Raw genomic sequence first — 21,808 nt, forward strand, 5'->3', positions numbered from 1 at the left:
GTTGTTGTTGTTGTTTAGTCGTTTAGTCGTGTCCGACTCTTCGTGACCCCATGGACCAGAGCTCGCCAGGCACTCCTGTCTTCCACTGCCTCCCGCAGTTTGGTCAGACTCATGTTTGTAGCTTCGAAGACACTATCCAACCATCTCGTCCTCTGTCGTCCCCTTCTTCTTGTGCCCTCCATCTTTCCCAGCATCAGGGTCTTTTCCAGGGAGTCTTCTCTTCTCATGAGGTGGCCAAAGTATTGGAGCCTCAGCTTCACGATCTGTCCTTCCAGTGAGCACTCAGGGCTGATTTCCTTAAGAATGGATAGGTTTGATCTTCTTGCAGTCCATGGGACTCTCAAGAGTCTCCTCCAGCACCATAATTCAAAAGCATCAATTCTTCGACGATCAGCCTTCTTTATGGTCCAGCTCTCACTTCCATACATCACTACTGGGAAAACCATAGCTTTTACTATACGGACCTTTGTTGGCAAGGTGATGTCTCTACTTTTTAAGATGCTGTCTAGGTTGGTCATTGCTTTCCTCCCAAGAAGCAGGCGTCTCTTAATTTCGTGGCTGCTGTCACCATCTGCAGTGATCATGGAGCCCAAGAAAGTAAAATCTCTCACTGCCTCCATTTCTTCTCCTTCTATTTGCCAGGAGGTGATGGGACCAGTGGCCATGATCTTCGTTTTTTTGATGTTGAGCTTCAGACCATATTTTGCGCTCTCCTCTTTTACCCTCAATAAAAGGTTCTTTAATTCCTCCTCACTTTCTGCCATCAAGGTTGTGTCATCTGCATATCTGAGGTTGTTGATATTTCTTCCAGCAATCTTAATTCCGGCTAGGGATTCATCCAGCCCAGCCTTTCGCATGATGAATTCTGCATATAAGTTAAATAACCAGGGAGACAATATACAGCCTTGTCGTACTCCTTTCCCAGCATGTGAGTGTTAGAGGAGAGTAATGGGAATAAAGAACAATTAAATAAGAATCACCTTTATCTGGTTTAACTAGGCAATGACCCGATTGAAAATCCTTTTTTTTCAATTGATTATTCCCATTTCCTGCTTCTAAATCTTTGGAAGGGACTCAAGCAAAAATGATAGCAAACCACCTGAATAGAGGTCCTCCACAGTTTTTAGACACGAAGAGAAAGCATGACTAACACAGGGTAACATCCAATGTCAGCCAGAATAGACCCATTGAAGTAAGTGGAGTTAAGTGACTTGAGTCCATTGATTTCAATGGATCTACTCTATGACGTAGTTGGAAAGAATCCATTATTTATTAACCTTGACTTTTTCCATTACAAAAAGGGTTTTTTGTCAATAACTATAAAGGTACTTTGAATAGCTATGTAATACTAGGGGGGAAATACATACCATGTAGATTTCAAGCCACAAAATACACATCTAGAGCATTTCAATGATGGCCTCTTTCATTTTTATACCATTTTGATGTTGGTTGTGAGCACACTGGAAAGTAAGATCCATGGAAATTGGCCGCACATACTTTCCAAGAGCTGTGCTTGGGGTTAGGTTACTTGTTCCTGTTCTTAAAACTCTGGGGCATAGCCACCTGGAAAACTCCACAAGTGACAAAGCCAAAGTATTTTATCTCGAAAGAGAAAATTTATACATGTCACTCAGCATACAATGTGGACATTCCTTTCGCCCCAGGGCTGTTAAACTATCAGATTGGCCGATAGTTTGCCTAACCAGTCTGGAAACATGAATTTGGGTGCTTGCAGGAATCAGAATCACAAGGGCCAAACTAGACACGATGCTGGGAGATCTGTGATTTTAGTTGTGAAAGGAATCTGCAAACAACCCCAGGAACTTTCTAGCACTTCTGTGCTGGGGTGTGTGTCATAGCTGTCAACCTTCCCTTTTGTGCGGGAAATCCCCTTATTCCAGCGCCATTTCCCGCTGCTTCCCACTGCTATCCCAGATTGTTAGATATCCCGTAGACTGTCCCCAGGACGGGTGAGGCTGCTGATCCCTTATTTTCAAGACTGCTGATCCCTTATTTTCAAATCTGAAAGTTGACAACTATGATATGTGGTGTAGTGGTTAAGAGCGGTAGACTCGTAATCTGGGGGACCGGGTTCGCGTCTCCACTCGTCCACATGCAGCTGCTGGGTGACCTTGGGCCAGTCACACTTCTTTGAAGTCTCTCAGCCCCACTCACCTCACAGAGTGTTTGTTGTGGGGGAGGAAGGGAAAGGAGAATGTTAGCCGCTTTGAGACTCCTTAAAGGGAGTGATAGGCGGGATATCAAATCCAAACTCCTCTTCTTCTTCTTCTTCTTCTTCTTCTTCTTCTTCTTCTTCTTCTTCTTGTGTGTGTCATAACCCTTTCAACCCCATGCTGTTTTCCAAATCCAAATCTCTTCTAGTGTGTTCTTTTTTTAAAAAATAAATAAATGTACAACTAGGGCTGGGGGCCAGACTTGAAGAGAGGGCTGGTGTGAGGCTGACAATTCAGTCCACTCCAAACACACCTTCCCCCCAAGAGGAGAGGTGGATATGACAGCTGTTGCATTCAGGTGTGCCGGGTTCTGCCCCACATGGGACGTGCCCATCGTACGCATAATGTCACATGGCACAATGGGCCTGTCAGACCCTCCCACTGGGCCTCGTCGCTCCATGTGATGCCACGCGAGTGACGTGTTGGGTCGCCCTGCCAGCCCCACCCCGCCAGGAAAATTTTATGGATGCCTTGGCACCCACAGCCCCACATAAATGGCACCTATGGTCATATGCTCTTTATGCCACTGTTCTGGCCAGCACGACTCACCTGAGCCCATGGACATGCTTCAGCAGGGATAGATGGCTGTGCTTTAAAGTGAGAGCTCAGCTCAGCTCCTACACACGGTGGCTAACCTGCCATCTTAAGTTACCCAAAATGCACTTGCTCAGGCCTATACAGTGGGTGGCGCTGTGGGTTAAACCAATGAGCCTAGGGCTTGCCGTTCAGAAGGTTGGCAGTTCGAATCCCCGTGACGGGGTGAGCTCCAGTTGCTCAGTCCCTGCTCCTGCCAACCTAGCAGTTCGAAAGCACGTCAAAGTACAAGTAGATAAATAGGGACCACTCCGGCGGGAAGGTAAACGGCGTTTCTGTGCGCTGCTCTGGTTTGCCAGAAGCAGCTTAGTCATGCTGGCCACATGACCCGGAAGCTGTACGCTGGCTCCCTCGGCCAATAAAGCGAGATGAGCGCCACAACCCCAGAGTCGGCCATGACTGGACCTAATGGTCAGGGGTCCCTTTACCTTTACCTATAGATTTCATATGGAAGGGGCCACCATGGGTGGATAGGAGACCAGTTTGGCCCTGTTCCTCATCAGTGCCCAGCATGGCTGACCATGAGCGCTGGGCTTGTATATGACACCAATCACAGATATCCTGATATCACACAAAGCTGATATTCAGGCCCATCACCAGGCCTAAGACTCAATCTTTGCATTTGTCTATCCAGGTATGGGGCTCCTTACTCAAGGCACACCATAGCATCTCCATAGCAATGCCCCAAGCGTCCCCAGTACAATATTCCCATATTTTTGATCATCCTACCACAACCTCATTTGTCACTACAGGGGTGCATGCCCAAGGCCAAGGCCCAGAAGTTTAAGTTCTTTCTGGTAAGGGCACTACTGCGACTTTGTTAAGAATGAATCCATTCACAAAAACACTTAAGCACTTAAGAATTCTTGGATCATTTATATGAAGCAAGAAGATAAGTTGGGGCTTGCACTCCATTCTAGAAGGGCTGTTTTCTGATTCCGATGCCTTGACAGCTGCATCCATTGTCTATTTCATTTGTCAAAGTACTGTCTTCAGCCGGTGCCAGAAGGTGTCAGAAAATGGCTGAAAAGATCAATAACGGTAGAATCTTTCTCAGCCATTTGAACTGCCCCAGCTGCAGTGAAACTAAGGAACTCCCAACACACCCCACTTTGTAATTCTTTTCTCCTGGGTGACCCACTGCTGATGCCATCCTTAAATATTAATCTAGGGCACATTTCTTTTCTTCGAAAGTGCTGTCGAGAGAAATACTGTTCTGAACCCAACTTTTTAAAAAGTGCAAGACATTTTCTTTCCCTCCTGCCTGACCGCAGTGATTTCTAGGCGTGTCGTGCACCATTTGTGTTTGCTAAAATCCTTTCTACAGATCCTTGATACTCAATTTGGAATGCGAAAGTGTTGTTCTAATATAACGATTTCAGTCGAGCACAAGTTTGGAAACTTAATTTTGTTAATTACAGGCCACTACATTTCTGCTTTTATTTATAGCATTATTATTATTATTATTATTATTATTATTATTATTATTATTATTATTATTGACTTTTGGAAACCCTTTGCTTCGCAAAGAAAGGTTATTTAAGAATCTAACCTGGAATGCTACAACCTCTGGCCCGCCCTTTAGCCCTTCCATCGCAAAGGTCTCCAGGTGCAACTTAGGTAGCTGCAGGGTGAAGTCATTCCTGGTTGCCGCAGTCCGTGACAGCGAGATCTGATCTCTGACCTAAAAGGGAAAAAACAGTATCAATGGTAATTCCCCTTCAGACACATTAACTGGGATGAAGTGGGTCCCCCTGAGTCCACTGAGTGGACTTGCATTGATCGCTGGACCTGAAATCCATGAATAAATTTAGGACTAATTGATTTTTCGTTGCAAATAAATCTCTAATTCAGAGTGCTGGGAGAGAATGTTAAGAAGAAAAAAAGCATATCCCCTTCTCCAGACTGAAATGAGATGGGAAGGAAAGTCGCTAAAGGCTTCTCATCCAACCAGTACACAAAACTCTACAAACACACAATTTGAGGTCAAGGAAATCGCAGCACGAAATTGTACGCAATAAGCGTCCTATGGATATAGCCATTATTGCCTGCTTGGTTAGCAGAGAATCGCCATCTGCCCCAGAGAAGCAACACGCCACCAAAATATTTTTTAAACAACAACTGCTTTGACATTCATACAATGATCTTAAGCCTTTTTGCAGAAAGGTCTTGATTTTGTTCTTTTGTTAATAGCCAGTTATGTTGCAAAGCTGCCCAAGTATACTTAACAAAGAGTATTTTTTAAAATGTCACTTGGTTAAGCATCTTATTAGAAGCATGATAATAGGTTCCCATAAAAATAGCAGGTATCTGCTAACTAGCAATAGGCTCCAGTACAAGTAGCTAGAATCCGTTTTCTTTTCCAAAGTCCAAGTAGTTTGGATTTAGTATTCCAAAAGGCAGAGTTTAAAGAAACAACAACAAACCGCTCAGCGCTGTAAATGAGATATTTCCATACATATGTAGATAAATACAACCTCATGCAGTTGGTATTGTACTGCCACCTTCTGTCAAGGTAAGAAATCCCTTCGTTCATTATGTGTTCGGTAAAAGGAAAAAGTACAAAATCGGGTGGGGGGGGGGGAGAGAATCACCAGTTCCCATGCTTGTGTTTATATTAATATCCAAACAAACAACAATCCTCAACACGATTATTACTACTGCTCTATATGCTGAATATGCTGAATCCTGACTCACATTCCAAGGCAGGTAAGCGAAAATGAAAGTGAAAACTTCCAAATTCCTCCAGCGTGGTTTCTCCTTCCATATTTGATTAGCCATAGTCGTGATTAATTAGGGTTGCTATTATGTCCGGAATTCCCCGGACATGTCCAGGATTTAACTGGCAAAAATAGCGCCTTGTGGGGGGAGGAAACATGGCAACCCCAGATTAATCCAAACTGTAGCACATTTGCTTCAAAACTCAAGGGTTCAAAGTTGGCTTGCTTTAAACAAACAAGGTCAAGGTTAGTCACAATGGTCAGGTTTGGATGAAACAATAAGCTGCAGCCATTCAAATAATAATAATAATAATAATAATAATAATAATAATAATAATAAATTATTTGCAGCCTGATAGGAGGAGGAAAGAGGACTGAGGAACGCATGTGCCCAGGGCTCACCTAGGCTGATTCCTAGGACGCATTGTGACATCAGAACATAGACAGCGGTCATTGAACAAACAATGATTTTTCTTTGCAGTTGTATTGCTTCATAATACACAAAAGTGGTCACTTTGAAACTGCACAACCAACTGGCAATCTTTGGTCAGATCTTTTACGGTGATGGGAACCTACTCTAGTAACTTGCTCAATATCTAGTGCCCATTGTCTGTAAAGTGAGGTAAGAAATACCGAAATAATAACTTTTCTATCTGTCTCACTTGTTCGCCGTTTGTGATGTTTTATTTTCCTTGTTCTTTTCAACTGTCTTGGTAATCGAGAAAAACAATAGCTATTATCTACCCACCTAACTCAAAAAAAGACTGCACAATGGGGAGAACCTCTGAGCAAATGTGCATAGGATCTTTTCATTCATTAAAAGCAAAAGATCTTTACATACAACATAAAGCTATTCCTTCTTTTCTTCTACAAGGGGTCAACGGTAACACTTTTAAACAAGTAATATTCTGCCTTGTTCTGAAAATAATAATGATAATAATAATAATAATAATAATAATAATAATAATAATAATGATATCCAGTAGCTCAACTGGATTGCATCATCCTGTACTCCAATACTAATGTGCTAATATATATCTTTCAAATAAAAATTATTCCCAGGAGCAGCAAATGATGCTAAGTACTTAATCTTAAAATTGGAAAAGGAAAAAAAAATCAGGTAGCACCACATATGACAAATAAATACTAATTATGGATCTAATTAACATACCCAATACTAATGACCTAGGATACCTTACATAAAAATAATACCATTATGAAAGCCAATGTGGGCACTTCAAATTCTATGTGATACTTCCTTCTACAAGTAATCCTATTTTTAAGAATAGCCAAATGCATGCATAAATAAATAAATATACATGCATGCTGTCCGTACGATGTACAAATGTTAGGTGAGATTTTACAGATTTATAGGATACACACGCATACATTCTGCGCTTTAGTCTAAGGGAATAGGGAGCTTTACAGTTCCCAGGCTGACCTAAAGAATTCCTGTCAATACCTGTGGCTGCCAAACTTATGCACTATAATGCAATTTTTATAACAGCATAGGTCCTTCATGCATCCTCCTTTCTGCTCATACTGTTCTGGGTTCAGGATGGAGAGCCCAGTGGAACAAACATGGTCTCGGGGGGTATTCTGTCAGCATGTGTAATTTTGTTCAGATGTTAACCTTAATACAAACACGTTGTTTTCACCATACCTCTAATAATACACATTTCACTGGATTTGTTCTGGTTCATATATGCTAACGTTCCCGTTTCTCATTGTAGCCAATATGCACACAGATAAAAGAAAACATTAATGTGGATTAAGGTACTAAGAATTTATCAACATCAAACCCACCAGTGGTTTTTTTTTTTTGCCTTCTACCCTTCTGAACCATAGTCAATAGATCTAAATATTTTACTGCACCCTGGCCAATTCATTGTTTGATGTTTAAAAACGCACCCAGAATCAAAGAAAATTTATTAAATTTGAGCCCCCAAATGAGATACTATTAGCTTTGAAAGTCAAGTTTAACTGCGATATTGATGATTCTCTTTTTTCTGTGACAAAATCCACCAGGGAAATCCCTGATGTCAAAGTACCAAAGCAGATTGCTAATACTGAGGCGAGAGGGAAGGGGAGAGAGCACGGGGAGGGGCGGGGAAGGAAAGAGAGCGAGAGGAAAACAATATATACACTATGTAGGCATAACTCCAACATCAGTTGGTTCTTTAACCCCATCCCTGTCTGGTTTTGTTCTTTGCCACCAGGGTATATAACATAAGCCGGACAATAAGGCAAAAAAACAAACAAAACCATGCATATCTTTAAAATGCAACCACTGTAATAGTAGCTCATCATCAGAAAGGAATGAGATCATTCCTTAGATATAAACCTCTGGACACCATAAGCCCCAAGCACACACTCCACTGTTTTTAATTACTTTTGATGGAAATGGCGGCATCCCCCCCCCCATTCACAGTATACATAAAACCCAAGAATGCTTAGCTTTTGTGTGTCTGTGTCTGATAGTTGTAAGTGGCATGTATTAAAAGCTCACAAAACCTTTATGAAATGAGGGGAACAGAAATGCTTTGCTTGCATAATGTTTCCGGATCAAGAATGGCCTGATCGCATGATAAAAGTCTGTAATTTTATCAGGACAAGCATATCTGTCAAGTGTCCCTCATTTGGCGGGACAGTCCCTTATCCTAGCGCCATTCCCGCTGCTGTCCCTTATTGATGATGTCCCTTAAATAAGCTACTGAAGGTAATGGGGCCCTTTCTATCTTCAGCTGTCCTTTGTCAACAACAAATTGTTGCTTTTTTGTGTTGAATATATGCTATATGGTAATTTATGGACCTAATAGGTATCTAAAGCCATTTGCATGCAACAAAATACGTATTTTATCAAAGTAATTGCTGATCCTTTATTTTGGCTGCTGGTCCCTTATTTTCAAATCTGTAAGTTGACAGCTATGGACAAGTTACTTGTTGTGTACTGTTGTAACAATCGTTTTCTCCAAATTTATCTTCTGCACCATGAAAATAAATAAAAACAGTATTTATTTAAAAAGAATGGCCCTATCAATTTAACTCTCGCCCAGTTCCAATCTGGACTAATTTGGGTTCAGAGGCTAGCACAGCAGAGAGAAGGGAGCTTTCTGGGTTACACTAACACCCCGGAATCAGTCCCATTACGTCACCTAATACAGTTTTACCTACAGTAATATTTGCCCTCGGCTGTGAATAAACTGTCAACGTTTCCTCACAGGGCTGAGATGCCACTTTACCACAAAACTAGGTGCAAGCAAGTCCTTTAGGCTGTGGACAGACGATAACTAGTTTAAGAACTGAAAAGGACATCCATTCTGAAAATCCTTTGGGATCAAATGCTCTGCAGGATATGGGTGCCGTGGGCAATGATGGCCTATGTCATGCGGGCTTCAGGTCACTGAAAAGCTGTTTGTCTGATGGAGGCTAAAATAAAGAAGGATGCAACGGAAAGGCTCAAGCCGATACTGTGCTGATGCTCTACCCAAATGAAGGAAAGCATCGTCCGCCATGGTGCCAGCAACAGCTGCAGCATTCCCCTTGTTCCTGATGTAAATCTCCCCTCCCCTCTTCTTCCAAACTTATTGGGCCCACCCTGGATAAAGGGGACTTTAAATTTGTTCCGGATTAAAGTCGAAAATGAAGCCCCACTGAATGTTTACTTGCACCTACATTCTGGAAGCGAAAGGGCGTTCGTTCTCCGAGGGAACAAGACAAAGAAGCTCTCAAGGGTGACGTGGGACGGGAATTAAAAAGATGTTAAAAGGATAGTTTGCAATGAAAAATATCTATTAGATATTGTGTGCAGGGACAATTGCCACGTGATTTATACAAACACAAAAAGGGGAGAGATTTTGTTGGAGAGTCTGCTGTAGCTGTGAGGAGCACCTTTAGGTGCCAGGCAAAAAAACGTTCCTTTTTAATAAGGCCTTTGGTTGATTTGATTGGCATCCTATGCCCTTTTAAAATGTGGAGGGTTTTTTGGGGGGGTGTTATTGGGTTGTTGTATTTATTTTGATTATATTTTTGTGGTTTTATATTTTGATTTTGTTCTGTGAACCGCCCTGAGACCTCCGGGTATAGAGCATCATCATCATCATCATCATCATCATCATCATAATGCTGATGCTTTAATATAATTACTGGAGATCTTTTTATTTTCACATTTATATACAGTGGTACCTCGGGTTACAGACGCTTCAGGTTACAGACTCCACTAACCCAGAAATAGTGCTTCAGGTTAAGAACTTTGTTTCAGGATGAGAACAGAAATTGTGCGGCGGTTGGTACCTCAGGTTAAGAACAGTTTCAGGTTAAGAACAGACCTCCAGAACAAATTAAGTTCTTAACCAGAGGTACCATTGTATTGGCGGAAAGAAGTGTTCTCCAAGCTGAATTCCCAGGACAGTTTTTAAAGCTTACACACACACACACACACACACAGCTTCAGATTTTGGCAGGGGAAATTGCTAAACAGGAAACTCATTTAAAATCCCCCCATGAATCCCAAACTAACCCAGGGGAGCAGGTCAAGTTGGCATGGGATACAGATATTAGTGGAATGGCATGAGAAGCTACCATAGGGGAACAGTAACCATACAGTACCTGTAACCATAAGTGCCAACCCCCTGGGGCCCTGGGTGCCTGAGCACCCACAAAGCTCCCCATGAAGGGGCCGGGCACCCACAAATTTCGGCGCCAGGGCCACACACGCTGCATGGCACCCACGGCCCTGGGCACCCACTGTCAAGTGGCCATGTTGGCACTCTTGCCTGTAACATAAGTGGGTCTGTGTTTTAAAAACTCAGCCTACAGAGGCGAGGACCATTGTCCCATCTTGCTCTGTCAGCTGAACCGCCACCTATTTGTTGTTGTTCTTAGCAACGAACGGCTTGGATGAAGCGATCCAATAGGAGATTGGACAAGTCTATTGACAATTAATACCGAATAATACGAATCAAACATTCTAGTCAGTAGACTGGGAGTTGCCAATGAGGTGGCCTGTGGGCAGATGTTCTCCCGGCACTCACAAAACCTCAGGCTCCCCTCTCCTCCCCCTCCCCCTGTTTTAATAATCGCTGCCCCTTTTGTCATGAGGCAGCGAGGGTGGCAACTTTTTCCTCCATTGAAAAGTACATAGGAGCTGAAGGAGGACGTCGGAAGATTGGCGTTCTTTCTCACTTCCTCTTTCAGCTCTGTGTGTTTTTTCCAGGACGCAGACTGATTCTACTGGATACAACTTTTATTTGGATCCCTTGGGAAAGCAAAAAAAGAGCTCATAGGTGCATGCTTTCTCTCTGTTTCTCTGCCTGGGGGCTGATCTGTGGGGCTGGGAAGAGAAATAGCCAGAGCGGGTGACACCCACAGCACTTTGTCAAACATTCAAATCTCCCCATGGGCCTAAACCCCCTCGTAGACTATTGACAGCAACTGGGCATTTGCTTTTAAGAAATATTAATATATTTTGGACAGCTAAATATAACTTTTTGATACAAACAAGATGCATATTTTGGAGATGAAACAGACATCTACCCATATGCACTCATTTGTGGAGGAAATAAATATCCTTTGTTGGATGCGTGGCGGGGGTGGAGGGGAACTGAGTACTATTTTGCAGTAACTCCTTTCCTCCTTCAAAGAAGAACTAATAGTGGAGCAATTAGTTGAGGCTGTCTAAACCAACATTGCGTTGATCGAGCATTCATTAATTATACCAAATTCACCATCAGGCAGTTTGTTGTTGTTTAGTCATTTAGTCGTGTCCGACTCTTCGTGACCCCATGGACAAGAGCACGCCAGGCACTCCTGTCTTCCACTGCCTCCCGCAGTTTGATCAGACTCATGTTGGTAGCTTCGAGAACACTGTCCAACCATCTCATCCTCTGTCGTCCCCTTCTCCTTGTGACCTCCATTTTTCCTAACATCAGGGTCTTTTCCAAGGAGTCTTCTCCTCTCATGAGGTGGCCAAAGTATTGGAGCCTCAGCTTCAGGATCTGTCCTTCCAGTGAGCACTCAGGGCTGATTTCCTTCAGAATGGATAGGTTTGATCTTCTTGCAGTCCATGGGACTCTCAAGAGTCTCCTCCAGCACCATAATTCAAAAGCATCAATTCTTCGGCGATCAGCCTTCTTTATGGTTCAGCTCTCTATGGTCGAACGTTCATTAGTTATACCAAATTCACCATCAGGCAGTTACAACAGTTTAAAAATCTGGTTTAGTATGGGGACTTCCGGGTTGGCGCCATCGCCGAATGGCGGACTCCCTCCGAGCTCCGGAGGGAGTCTGCTCGGCAGGGGCTGGGTTCTACCGCACCGGCGATGCGGGGACCCTTAGAAACCACGGCCACGGAGGCCGTGGACATGGAGACTCGGCTTGCACCGTTAGCGCCCTCCCGACTCGTGAAGGAGCCTTTTTAAAGGCTACGGATCGGGTGCCGGGGAGAAGCGTGGTGCCTTGAGTTTTCTGCTTCCCCTGCTGAGCGAAGCCGCATGCCATCCGGCGGAGAGCGCTGACTTCTTCCATTGAAAATTCGGACTTTTCAACAACAACCCGTGAGTAAATTTGGAAACCGGGTTCAAAAGGAGGAAAAAAAATTTTTTTTTTCGAATTGGATACGAGCGGGGGGGATCCAAAAAGGAAGTCAGTCCCCTCCCTATTGTAAACTTTCCAAAACAAGGACGGGGAAACCAAGACCCAAAAAGGCTTGCATTGCTGATAAAAATCCAAAATTTCACGATGGGGAACTACAAGAACTGTGCTGGAGGAGGAACTGGAGAAGGGAAACGCAACCCCCCCCCCTGGGAACCGGGGCGACTGAAGAGAGAGCCTGGTGAAAGGAGTCGGAGATTTTGACAGCTGTCAAAATAGCTGTCAAAGTCGAAAAGCGGAGTGGATTTTATTATGAGAACTTGGCTGGTTAAATTTGATACAATTTGCTACAACTTGTTAAAATTTGGATACAAAATGGCGAATATGGATAACAAATTGACTTTTGGATTAGAGGAAACAAAGTCACAACAATCCCCCTTGAGGAGCTTCGGGACATTACAAGGATTGGGAAAGTGGAAAAACACCAATGGAACTTTACAGGACTGGTTATCTTCTGGGAAAGCTGCAAAACGGAAATAACATCTCGTCTTCAGGGTGTTTTCTTTTTTGTTTTTTTAAAGGAGACAATAGATTTTTCTATTGAAGAAAGGAAGGGACTGAACGTAAGGTTTTGCCCCTGAATAACAACCATCCCTGCAGACTTACCAAACTTTCGAATTACAACGTTTTAGCAGCGGAACAAAGGGAAATTAGACTACAACCTGGAAAGAACAATGGAGGGAGTTCTATTACAGTTTTATTAAAGACTGAAGTTAAAGTTTTGAAAAATAATGATAATAATAATAATTTTGATTTTCAAAAAATTTATTTTTAATTTTAAAAAGAAAAAGCCAGCAAGGAGTTGGGGAAAAGTTGTGATTTATGGCCTTAAGAATTCCAGGCAGACACTAGGGGTTGATGGTCAGGGGGAAATTAAACCGGAGACAGGGGGGGGAGAACTAAAACTCCAAAGGCTTGCCAACTTTGTTATTTTTTGCTGAATTGGTCTATTATTCATTATATTTTTTTTTTATTTTCTACCTTTTCTGTTTCTATTATCTGGGGTGCTTCTTTTATTAAAAAATGGAAATTGTGGAATGACATGGGGTGGGTCTTGGGGAAAGAACACTGGGTTTTTTTCTTTTTTTTTATTATTATTAAGGGTAAAACAAATTAAGTTTCAATTTGAATGGGGAACTTGTCTGGCCAACAATATGAAAGGGGAATATGGTAGGGGTGGGGGAAGGGGGGAGTCCCGTAAAGTGATATTTTTTGTATTTTTGAAAAATTTTAATAAATATTATTTAAAAAAAAAAAAAATAAAAATCTGGTTTAGTATGATGGCTTCTGAAAGCGAACTGTTGAGGGAGGCTTAGTAGAGTGGCTTAATATAAAGCGACGGACTTGAATCCAAGATATCTGGGCTAACACGGTCACTCAGCCATGATCTTTGGTTACTATCTTTCAGCCGAAATGACTTTCACAGGGTTACGGTGAGGATAAAAAGGGTGAGGTGTGGAAAAGAGGTGTATATACAGCAAGGAGCGCCAGCTCTATGGAACTGAGGCCTCTACAGCTTCCCCAATATTCACTGGGATGGAGCCCAGGCCCCCCACCCCAATCTTGAGGGGGCAGAGGAGGCAGGATACCACCCCAACGCAGCACAGCCTGGTGGGATGTTGACCCAGGCCGACCAGTGTGGCCTGGCACACAAACGTTGCATCAGGAGGTGGCCCAGCCAGCTTCCCCTGATGCGACAGTCATCATGCGTGTGATGGCACACAACCCCCCACAATGTTGGGCCCCTGTGTATACTGCCCAGAGCTGCTTGTTGGTAAGTGGGACAAAAATGAAAAAGAACAGCAGCACCGCCAAGTCCTAGGGCTTTGCTTCAGCCTCCCAACAACCATTTGAAGGGTATCGCCATCATCCCACCCATTTTCACAAATCAAGAGCCGAGGCAGAAATAGCGACTCCAAAGCCATCAATGGAATATTAACGTCTTTAACTTGGAGGGCAAGGAGAGAGAGCGAAATCAAATGATGGAAGCAAAGAATTAAGGTTAATCTGGATATTTATGTCATGCCCCAGGCACATGGGGCCTGATTCATGCCCTGAACAAACTACAAGAGCATGATAGCAAGAACACATTCAATACTCCCCTGCAGCTACATGTTTCAGGGTAAGATACACTGTCTTCCAGGAAGCTCGTTTGCAAGCAATGACCTTCTCCTTGAGGAACCCCTGATAGGAATCTGAGGAACCCTGGAGTTCAGAGGAATGCAGTTTAAAACAGCTATACTAAAGGATGGGGCGGGGTGGGGAGAAGAGAGTTGAGAGCTCACCGTTCTTTGCAAACTCTGTTACTGAGACGGATCCTGAAAGCAATGCTTGAGGTATATTGCAAAAGTCGTGCTTCACGTCCTTCAGAAGAACAATAACATGCAGTTGTTGCAATTTCTCATGTGCTTCATGTGTGTCTTCAAAGTGGTTCTAAACAGACATCTCTCATAGTAGGGTTTTTTTTTTTTTAATCACTCGTGTCTAGGGCACATTATTAACCAAGTTGACATATATCACTTAAGGGTTGACAAAATATGGAAATCTTCTCAAGACATATAGTGTTTTATTGGATGATGCCCTTTCTTTTCCTTTTAGCCCCTCCAGCTTCTGACACCCGTTAAAGATTTCCTGAATCTACCACCTACAGGCAGCTCTTCAAAGTACTGCGACCATAATTGCTTCCGGTTCTTGGAGGGCCGATTTAAGAAATGGTCTGAGTGATCGCTGCCCGGTTCCCCAGCACCTACGCTATGGGGTCCTCTCAGGGTTCTATTTTGTCCTCCATGCTTACTGCTGAGTGAAGTCATCCGGAGGTTTGGGGCAAGGTGTCCCCGATATGCAGGTGACACCCAGCTCAATTTCTGCTTTTCATCCCATTCAAATAAGGCGCTGATGTGTCAGGGTCTGATGAACGTGCATAGGGTGGAAAGAGCCTGGAGTCTAACTTGGGAGAGGCAGCCAGTGGTCTGTGGGGACCTATACCAGCCAGGAGGCAAGAATCAGAGACAGGTGAGGTTTCAGAAGGGCAGAGCACAGGATGGATCGGAAGAGGAGGAGGAGAAGCAGGTCAGGCAAGTGAAGGGTCAGGTGCTTCCCCACCCTCTCCTGCACCACTGTTCCCCAGAACCAGGTGGGGATTGAAAAGGGAGGAGCAGAGGAGGTTTGGATGGAGGCTAGCAGATTGAGGTTGAATCCTGACAAGAAAGAAGTACTGTTCTTGGGGGACAGGAGGCGGGTGGGTGTGGAGGACACCCTGGTCCTGAGTGGGGTAATTGTGCCCCTGAAGGACCAGGTGTGCAGCCTGGGAGTCATTTTGGACTCACAGCTGTCCATGGAGGCGCAGGTTAACTCTGCGTCCAGGGCAGCTGTCTACCAGTTCCATCTGGTACGCAGGCTGAGACCCTCCCTGCCCGCAGACTGTCTTGCCAGAGTGGTGCATGCTCTAGTTATCTCCCGCTTGGACTACTGCAATGGGCTCTACGTGGGGCTACCTTTGAAGGTGACTCGGAAACTGCAATTAATCCAGAATGTGGCAGTTAGACTGGTGACTGGGAGTGGCCGCCGAGACCATATAACACCGGTCCTGAAAGATCTGCATTGGCTCCCAGTACGTTTCCGAGCACAATTCAAAGTGTTGGTGCTGACCTTGAAAGCCCTAGACAACCTTGGTTCTGTATATCTGAAGGAGCATCTCCACCCCCATTGCTGAAGTCCAGCGCCAGGGGCCTTCTGGCGGTTCCCTCACTGCGAGAACATTGGATTTAGTATTCCAAAAGACAGAGTTTAAATACATTTATTATTATTATTATTATTATTATTATTATTATTATTAATGCAGTCTCCAGCTGCGGCAATGCAGCCCATTGGAGGAAGTTGCATAAACGGGTGGAGGGTGAGTGGCCCCCTGTTTCTGAAACTGCTCCAACAGAGTGTGGACCCTGCTGAATTAAATGAGCCCCCCCCCTTTATTATTTTGACAAAGTAATCATCATAAATAAATAAGAATAAAAATGTGACCCCACCACCAAGACCATTCCATTGCAACTATCCAACCTCCCAAAATTTCAACATCCCTTGCGATGGTTTGACCCCTTTCCGCTTTAACAGTACAAATTCTACGAACACCTTCCATATCCCCTCAAAATCATTTCTCCTGCGTATTCCCTGTCTTACCTTAATGGCAACATGTTAATTTATCATTACTAGCAATATCCCACACCTCTTTATACCATTCTTCCATTTTATATTCTGCTTGCCCCTTCCACTTCCTAGCTATTGTAACTCGGGAAGCTGTCAAAAAAAAATTGTGAGCAAGTCCTTCATAGCCTGCGAACCTTCCACCCCATCGTAAATCAGTAACAATGCTACCTCTGGACTTTCGGTCAGCTTTAACCCAGGTATTTCTGTTATCTCCTTAAACACCCTTTGCCAGAAAAATTGTACATATTTACACCCCCACCACATGTGAATGTAATTCCCAATTTCCTGGCATCTAAGTGAGAGGTTTTTAGGTCACATCCACAGCATACATTTAAAGCACATTTATACCACTTTAACAGTCACGTCTCTCTCCCCCCACAAAAATTCCTGGGAACTCTCATTTACCCTTCATACCTCTACAATTCCCAGTAACCTTAAACTACACTTCACAGGATTCTAAAATATTATGTGGTGAATTCTCTTTAGGAATTGAACCAACTAACGACTAGGGTGTTGGACCCAAATTTTATGCAAAGCCTCAAACCATTTGGCGTTAGGTAGGAATTCTTCCCATAGATAAAAATTGGCTATTAGTCCTTGTGACTAGGTCCTTCCCTGCTACTTCAACCGTATGTTTTAAGATTAATTCACCTGCTTATTTTGCTGAACTGCGCCTTACATCAAGGGAGTGCTTTTGTCATGAGCAACCTTTTTCATGTTTGCTCGCAGACGGTGGCAAATTAATCCTTAAGCGATTTGATGTAAGGTACAGAATTAATTCGATACTTGGAGGTTACTGCCACAAGGGATGGGATGATCCGGATCATCTTAGATCAGTTCCCTGCTTGCATTCTACAGTATAGTCTCAAACACACATCTCCAGGACAATCTTATGCATGTCTACTTAGAAGCAAGCCCCCTGGTTTTCAATGGACTACTCATCCAAACCCTATATATTCTTAAACAAGCAATAAAAACCAACAGATTTTTTAAAGGATACATGTCTCGGCTGAAATGAAAAAGGGAAATTGTCTTCTATTTTAACAAAAGAAAGTTCAGCAAAATACATAGCTCAGTCAGTAGAGCGTGAGACTCTTAATCTCATGGCTGTGGGTTCGAGCCCCAGATTGGGCAAAATATTCCTACATTGCAGGGGATTGGACAATTTGATCCTCATGGCCCCTTCTAGCTATATGATTCTATAATTTCATGAAACACATTTCTGGGAGGGGGGAAAGTCTAGCATTTTAAAAAATAAAATAGAAACATCAAACCCAAGCTCAGTTGGATGAGAGATTAATTTGATCCAGGCCCTTTTAAGCAAACACTAAGTACAATGCCAAAGCTATTCTGTATTTGTGGGATGTGCACAAGAATATGTCCCTTATGAACAGATTTCATTGACCTTGGGCTGGAAGTGAACCCATGTCTGGATAAAATAACGGCTAACGCATGAACTAATTTCACAGTACTCCATGCAAGGATGTTTCCTTACTTAAGGCAAGGCACACACACACACACACACACACACACACACACACACTTACACTTCATACTTTCCAAAAAAAAAAAAATGAAGACAGACGGGCTCTGGCATTAGTTACTTAGATATGTCTAAGCTGAAAACAGTTTAACACATGGATATGACATTCTGCAATGTCTTATCTTTAGTTTGTCAAGGTTTTTAAATCCCTCTTGAACTGGAGTACCATTTTTAGCTTGGCTAGGTCAGAATGACAGTGAGCAATATGAATGATGGCACACTAGACAGCTATATGGACAGAGATGTCATCAGCAAGCCAGCTGTGCCAACACCTGTATGTCCTGCACAACTGATCTTTAGGAACACGGATCAAGGAAGCCAGGTTATTAGGAGAGCCAAACAAAAAACAACAACAAAAAGGCTGATTGAGGCATTTGCAAAATAAATGCACTAACACTAAGAGGAATTATTCAAAAGCAATGCTAATTTACAGTGTGTGTATATATATATAGTCTTTTTTTCAAAATTCATAGCCCATGTTTCTTCCAGAAGGAGGAAAGAGTACTTATTGAAATATAAACATGCCATGATCCTAACTGAGATCAAAGTGTTCCAAATTGTGTTTTAAGGAGCCCTCTTTTTTAAAGCAACAGCAACAAATGGGTGCTTCTGAAACTCTTAAAAATATTTCGTTTCCTTGTAGATTTCTTGTGTGTGTGTCTACTGGTCCGTTTCACCTGTGGCAGGTACAAGGTTGATCGACAAAAGCCAAGAATAGGTACAATGCATGCAACAGCCACCTCAGAGTCCTGTCACTATCCTGTCAAGTACACCTGAGCCTTGCATTCCATATTTGTGATTCGCAACTTTCCAAAATATGGAACACACAGAAAGGAGAGATATTTCATAACATCGTCAGACTCCTGCACAAAGCAAGCAGAAAGCAAATAAGTATCTGTAGGGCCCATTCAAAAAACGAGGGTCCCCTGGCCTTTTTACTGAAAAATCTAAATGCACCAGAAAAATCTATTACTCAAACATCGTTTTAATCTAAATCTCCAAATAATTCAAGTCCTTGGGATTGCTTCAAGGTTCAGCACAAATCCAAGTACATTGCTGGCACAATATGAATATTAAAAAAGCAGTTGCACTAGTAGGAGTCCTGGAGTCTCCTCTGTAAACATAGCACACTCAAGTAACCCTTCTGAGGATGTGGCCAAATTTGGAGCAATGTTCTCAGGCAATACAGATGAACAATGCTAGACTATAAACAGGGGCTGGCCACCACCGCCACGGCTGGATTGCGAGCTTCCGGACGTCTCTGGCTGACGTCTGAAGGAGACTCAAGTCCTGGGCTGATCCAGCAAAGCCAGTTATTTGGCTCTTCCAATGATGTGCTGTTAAAACTATGATTCTCAAGACGGGAAGCAGCTCTCCTGAAGGTGATACTGGGATTTGCTGGTGAAGGCACAACTCGGTCCAAGGCTCTTCTCACAAGATCCTGCTTGTGAGAGTATACGCATTGGCGGCAGCCCCATGCAAGGCTTCCATGGTTAGAATTGTGCGAGGGGGCAGATCAGGACACCAACTGCTTATCCTGCACCCTCTGCCCTATCCCAGTAGCCCAGCCTACCACTGCTCACATGTGGGGCGGGGAAGGCCCGAAACACCATGCCTTCTCTCCATGTAGGGTCCTTGCATGGTTTGGAACCTTGTGAGATAAGGGTTCTAAGACCCATAGGAGGCTTATGCTCTTAGAAAAAGCCCCTCGTTTCCACAACTTCTTTGCAGATGTGCGCAGGGCTATGGGGCAAGTAACAGGGATACGATTGGGGGGGCATGACTTGCAGATGTGGCTTTGAACACCTGGATAGGAGGAGCAAGTGTCAGGAGACGATGCCAAGGGGAATGTGCTCGCTCCCCTAACTGTTCCAATGACAGCTGACGCTGCTGGCAGACAAATGGAACCAATGCCTGTGCTTTCAGGCCAGTTCCGCCTGGGCTCAGGTTATGTTGCAGGTCCTTGTAGCATTCATTTTAAAGCAAACTCAAACCCACAGTTACTTCTCTGAATAAGAGGAATATAATACCTCTCTAGAAAAGTGTGTCAAAACTAATGCGAGAATGCGTACTCAGGTGTCTATCTGTCTGGGAGTTTGGGGAGGGGTAGTGGGGGGGCACTCGGGTGGCCCTGTGGTCTAAACCACCGAGCCTCTTGGGCTTGCCGATCAGAAGGTCGGCGGTTCGAATCCCCGCGACGAAGTGAGCTCCCGTTGCCCAGTCCCAGCTCCTGCCAACCTAAATAGGTACTGCTCCAGCGGGAAGATAAACGGCGTTTCCGTGCACTGCTCTGGTTTCGCCATAAGCAGCTTAGTGATGCTGGCCACTTGACCAGGAAAAACTATCTGTGGACAAACGTTGGCTGTCTCAGCCAGTAAAGCAAGATGAGCACCGGAACCCTAGAGTCGTTCACGACTGGACTTAAATGTCAGGGGTCCTTTACCTTTTTTAGTGGGGGGGGGGGGGACACACACATGATGTGATCCTTCTGGGTAGTTCATCCACCTTGGTCCCCCCACTGCACCGTGCTCTCACCTGTGGCTCTTAGAAGCTGTCGTCATACGACAGCATACTTCAACTGGTTGGCTAGACCAGGCGAGGGGAGCTGATGGGTCTCAAACCCTCAGTGAGTTAGGGACTTCCCCTGCATATGAAGACAGGCTGACAGAGGCCAACAGTGGATCCAACAGTCAAGAAGGCAGTTTCTGCACCTTCTGTAGAGGGAAGTATAGGGGCAGGTGGTACTCATCAACCACTGGGAAGGGAGCCCATCTAGGAAAATTAAAACTAAACCTCTGCTGCCTTCTGGCTAAATTGTATTTAGCACATACTGTATTTAGCACATACTGTACTGTATTTTTCTGTCTATAAGACACCCCCATGTATAAGATGCCCCCTACTTTTGGGGACTCAGATTGAAGAAATGGGGGGAGATGTATCCGTGTAGAAGACACCCCCTAATTTTAGACATTATTTTCTAGGGGGGAAACCTAGTCTTATACACAGAAAAATACGGTATATACTGCAGGGACGTGAATTTGGAAGGATGACATGGTCCTCTTTAAATGATGCACTAGGTACTTAAAATTATGTGGACACTGAGAACTGAAATGAAACAGTTTGCTACAGACCATAAAACCACGAAGATACGGTACTAAATCATATCTGTACTGATCAACTCTGAACTAGTTCACCAGATAGCTATCTGGTCTCTCTCCATCCTCTATCAAATTTGTTATGTACTGAACAGCAATTTAACTCTAATCTTCTCATCTGTTGCAGACTTACTTGGAAGTAGCCCCGCTGATCCGAGTGGGACATACTTCTAAGTAAAAATGTATGAGATTGAGTTGCATGACTATATATATATATATATATAACAACCATGAAGAATGCGTATCTGAAGCCCACAATTCCAGCTTTTGTGAACTGTAAAGGGAAAGCGAAGAGGCAGAAGCTGCCATGGAATAGTCTGGAACACACTTTATCTAGGAAGGTAAGGTTTTCCAAGTTGACTGTTGCGTCAAAAGGAAACTTCTTGGAACAGGAGAGAACAAAAGGAGACTTGAAAGGTAAGTAGATCTTGGGAAGACCTGGGTGGTAAAATATTTTGAATTGACTTAAGTACAACGAGGAAAGCCTGTGCTCGTTTTAGGAAATCAGTAGCAAGGACAGTGGTATATATAAAATGGATGGAAGGGGTAAGCAGGAATAGTTTGGTGCAAGTGGGAAAACCACAAAGACTTGGGAATTCCTGACAGTGCGGGGATTTGGCTAGCTGAACCTCCAAATTTATTTAAATGCTTTGGGGTTCTACAAATTCTCAAGCCCGGTGACGTCAGCTGATGGGAGGGTGAGCCTGG

General features: G+C 43.7%; 1 protein-coding gene and 1 long non-coding RNA gene across 5 annotated transcripts in view; one reads left to right on the forward strand and one right to left on the reverse strand.

Moving 5' to 3' along the window:
• The window catches only part of CCDC171 (coiled-coil domain containing 171), a 203,550-nt gene that overhangs the window by 60,372 nt on the left and 121,370 nt on the right, over window positions 1-21,808 (reverse strand). For all 4 annotated transcript variants that reach the window (XM_083592876.1, XM_083592874.1, XM_083592875.1 and 1 more), the window contains one exon: window positions 4,381-4,512. In XM_083592876.1, coding sequence (XP_083449002.1) covers window positions 4,381-4,512 — 132 coding nt within the window. The remainder of the gene's footprint in view (window positions 1-4,380; window positions 4,513-21,808) is intronic.
• Window positions 5,905-19,041, forward strand: LOC310753106. The gene is made up of 2 exons (XR_014543187.1): window positions 5,905-6,170; window positions 18,589-19,041. It is a non-coding gene; the product is annotated as an uncharacterized lncRNA (long non-coding RNA).

Source organism: Podarcis filfolensis, assembly GCF_964270895.1.
Source record: "Podarcis filfolensis genome assembly, chromosome: 17".
In the NCBI taxonomy this organism is placed as follows: Eukaryota; Metazoa; Chordata; class Lepidosauria; order Squamata; family Lacertidae; genus Podarcis; species Podarcis filfolensis.